At 37.9% G+C, this 3,008-nt stretch overlaps 1 protein-coding gene across 1 annotated transcript in view; it reads left to right on the forward strand.

The window, feature by feature from the left end:
- LOC107663757 (ALG9 alpha-1,2-mannosyltransferase) overlaps positions 1-2,130 on the forward strand; it is a 13,803-nt gene extending 11,673 nt beyond the window's left edge. Inside the window, 2 exon segments of the mRNA XM_016454067.1 lie at positions 671-801; positions 1,264-2,130. Coding sequence (XP_016309553.1) covers positions 671-801; positions 1,264-1,387 — 255 coding nt within the window. The 3' untranslated portion in view covers positions 1,388-2,130.
- Positions 2,131-3,008: the final 878 nt, after the last annotated feature.

The following is a 3,008-nucleotide window of genomic DNA, read 5'->3' on the forward strand; positions in this document are numbered from 1 at the left end:
CGACGAATGAGCGGCAACCACATGTGACGACCCCGGGCTGAACTCCGCTTCGTCCACGGTGAAAGTTGATGAATTCCCTCAGCGACCAGCACAGATCAGCTCTAGGCATGACGAAGCAGATATCGTCCTCTTTTCGAAGACCAAACAAAGTAGTTTTGCTTTCACAATGAAACACAGCGTCTTCACGACATGTAGGCGGCAACAACAATCCTACAGCGAGAATAAAAGTTACACCTTCTTTCTTTGCGTGAACATTTGGGCGGCATTATGCAAATCTTCCCACATTATGACGTTGACGTGGGGGCATGTTAGAACGAGCCGTTTTAGGTAGGCGTGGTTGACTCCCTTAACTTTTATAAAGAATATCTCTTTGGATTTGAGACTTTAGTCTTTGCAACTTTACAGATCTTCTTTATGCACCAAGAGCTTGTAACACTTCAAAGAGAAAGGAAAAATTGAAATCGCATCATATGACCCCTTTAAGCAGTTCAGTAAATTCTTCAATAAGGGGTTCTGAATACGAGACGCATTCAAGATGAACAGCACAACATTTGGTTTAAAGTCTAAAGCTGTTAAAAATTTGAGAGCTAATCTAGCTCCGTCTTAAAAGATCAGTGTTGCAGCTGTATGTGAAGTACATATGTAATTTTCCATGTTCTCTTGCTCTCAGGTAGAACTGAAGCAGTGTCATTACCTGGTGGATCTGGCAACAGAAACAGAAGCCCCTCGTGAACCACGATATGCCAATAACAAAGAGGAGTGGAGCATTATTGTTGAAAAGCCTTTTCTAGACACTACTAGGCAAGTCTTTTTGTGTGGAGAATGGACAATTTTGAAAACGAGTGGAAATTTGTTAACATACAAGAGACTCTTGTGGGGTAATCCATGCAGAGTAAATGAATTCTGCTGTAAAGAGTCATTGAAAATTGTAGGGTGTGCGCTTATCCATTAGAGGGCCCCCTTGTGCTTTTAAAGATGCTATGACATCATTGTCAAGCGCTCATCATTAATTGTTGTGACACTGGATGTCCGATCATCCTAAAAGAGATTATCCTTGACCCAATTAATCAGTTATTATCTCTGGGTGTCTTTATTGCCCAGTTAATGATGGATAAATAAATGTGGAAATGTTTTGTTTTTAAAGAAAGTAGATTCTAGAATTATGGATTTTGTAGACTGTTGTGCATATTATGTCATTTTTTTTTTTTTTTTTCTTTAAACGTTGTTGGTCTGTTCATGACTCTGCGTGTCTCTCCCACACAGGTCGTCCAGATTGCTCAGGGCCTTTTTTATCCCATTTCTGTCTGAGCAATACACCACCTACAGCAGATATGTCATCCTCAAACCGAGACGACCCAAGCAAACCCGGAAAAGAACGCAAGCCTGACCTGCCTATTTTTCCTTCATCGCATCCCTCCATAAGTCCTTGCTTCATCATTTGGTCCCAAGGTGCTCCTCCTAAACTCTTTTTGTGCACAAATGTGATTGTGTTTGTGCGTGATGAATGAATGATTGCCAGAGTGACCGTCTTGGCTATCAAGCCATGCAGTATCGGCTTGTATGTAGACTTCAGTGGTGCTGGCCATCCTGGACAGTTCCAGCACAGAGCATGGATGCCTTACCTGTCTTTCCCGATCATCTCCGCTTCATTCCATTCCCTTTGTTCCTTTATTCCTGCTTGGGCTTCTCTGCATCTTTCTGAAGCGTTTCAGAAGATTTCTGTTTAGACAACTCTTTAAGGACTACAGTCCCTTGTTTGTTATGACCTCATCCTTGATCTGGGACAATGAACTGAACATTAATGCAGACCCAAACCAGATCTCATGTGTCATCATCCATCCATCCATCCAGAGCTGAACTTCCTGTTTGAGCAACTGGTCCAGACCAGCCCTCAGCATCTCAAGATGAAAGTTGCACCAAAAACTCTCTTGGTTTCCTCCAGTTCCGTCATCAGTAAATGTGGCCATGGACTGTGAGTTCAGACTGCAGACCAGGACTGTTGAGTGTTTGCATTCCAAATCATGTTTGTCATCTTAATCATATCAGTGTTAACTGTGATTGAGTCAAATAAAAGAAGGCTGTCTTAATGTGTGGCTGGGCCATCTCAGAAAGCCTAGAAATATCAGGGAATTGTTATTTCCTATAAGTCTAAAACAGTCACTGAGGTATGTAAAATCTTAAATCAGTAAAATTTCACATTTTTCCCCATTCTGCTCCAAAAAAAAAAAAAAATTCTAAAAATGATATTTCTATTTAATATAGGATGTTTGTCCTAGTTCTGTTCTTATAATTACAAAGATCTATTTTTTAGAATTAAACTAAATAAAAAATGATCACACATTTCTATTAAATATTAAATATGTAAACATAATTTCTCCCTAGATTTGCTCTGTCAAAAATTACAAATTTCTTTTGCTAAACTATTATTTTCTAAAAAATTAGCACATTTCTATATAGTTTTAAATATGTAAATGTTATGTTTTTCCTAGTTATGCTATGCTCTAAAAATTATCATATGATTAAAATGAACACAACTGTCACAGACTGTCGATAAACACACACGAAGACGAGATGAAGATAAGCAGTCTTTAATAAATCCACAGATGGGTAAATCCAAACAAGGGAAGGCTGGCGACTCATATAACATTGACGAGACCCGAAAAACTCAAACTGAACAGACAGGAACTGAAATACACAGACCAAATGAGGACAATAAGCTACACACAACTGAACAGAATAATATAATCAAATCAGTAACCATGACAACCGCTAACAAAGGCAGGAATGGTGAAAACACAAAGTCCATGTGGTTGTGACAACAACTATATTTATATTTTATATAAAATGTTGTATTTATAAAATAAATTCAACAATTATCACTAATTAAATATTTTAAATATTAAATATGTAAAATTATTATTGTCGCAGTTCTGCTCTGCTGTAAAAAAGTTACAAATTAAGTTTACATTTAAAACACTTGTAGATGTGTGTGTGTGTATATATATATA

The sequence above is a fragment of the Sinocyclocheilus anshuiensis genome, unplaced genomic scaffold, assembly GCF_001515605.1.
Source record: "Sinocyclocheilus anshuiensis isolate Anshui unplaced genomic scaffold, SAMN03320099.WGS_v1.1 scaffold123, whole genome shotgun sequence".
In the NCBI taxonomy this organism is placed as follows: Eukaryota; Metazoa; Chordata; class Actinopteri; order Cypriniformes; family Cyprinidae; genus Sinocyclocheilus; species Sinocyclocheilus anshuiensis.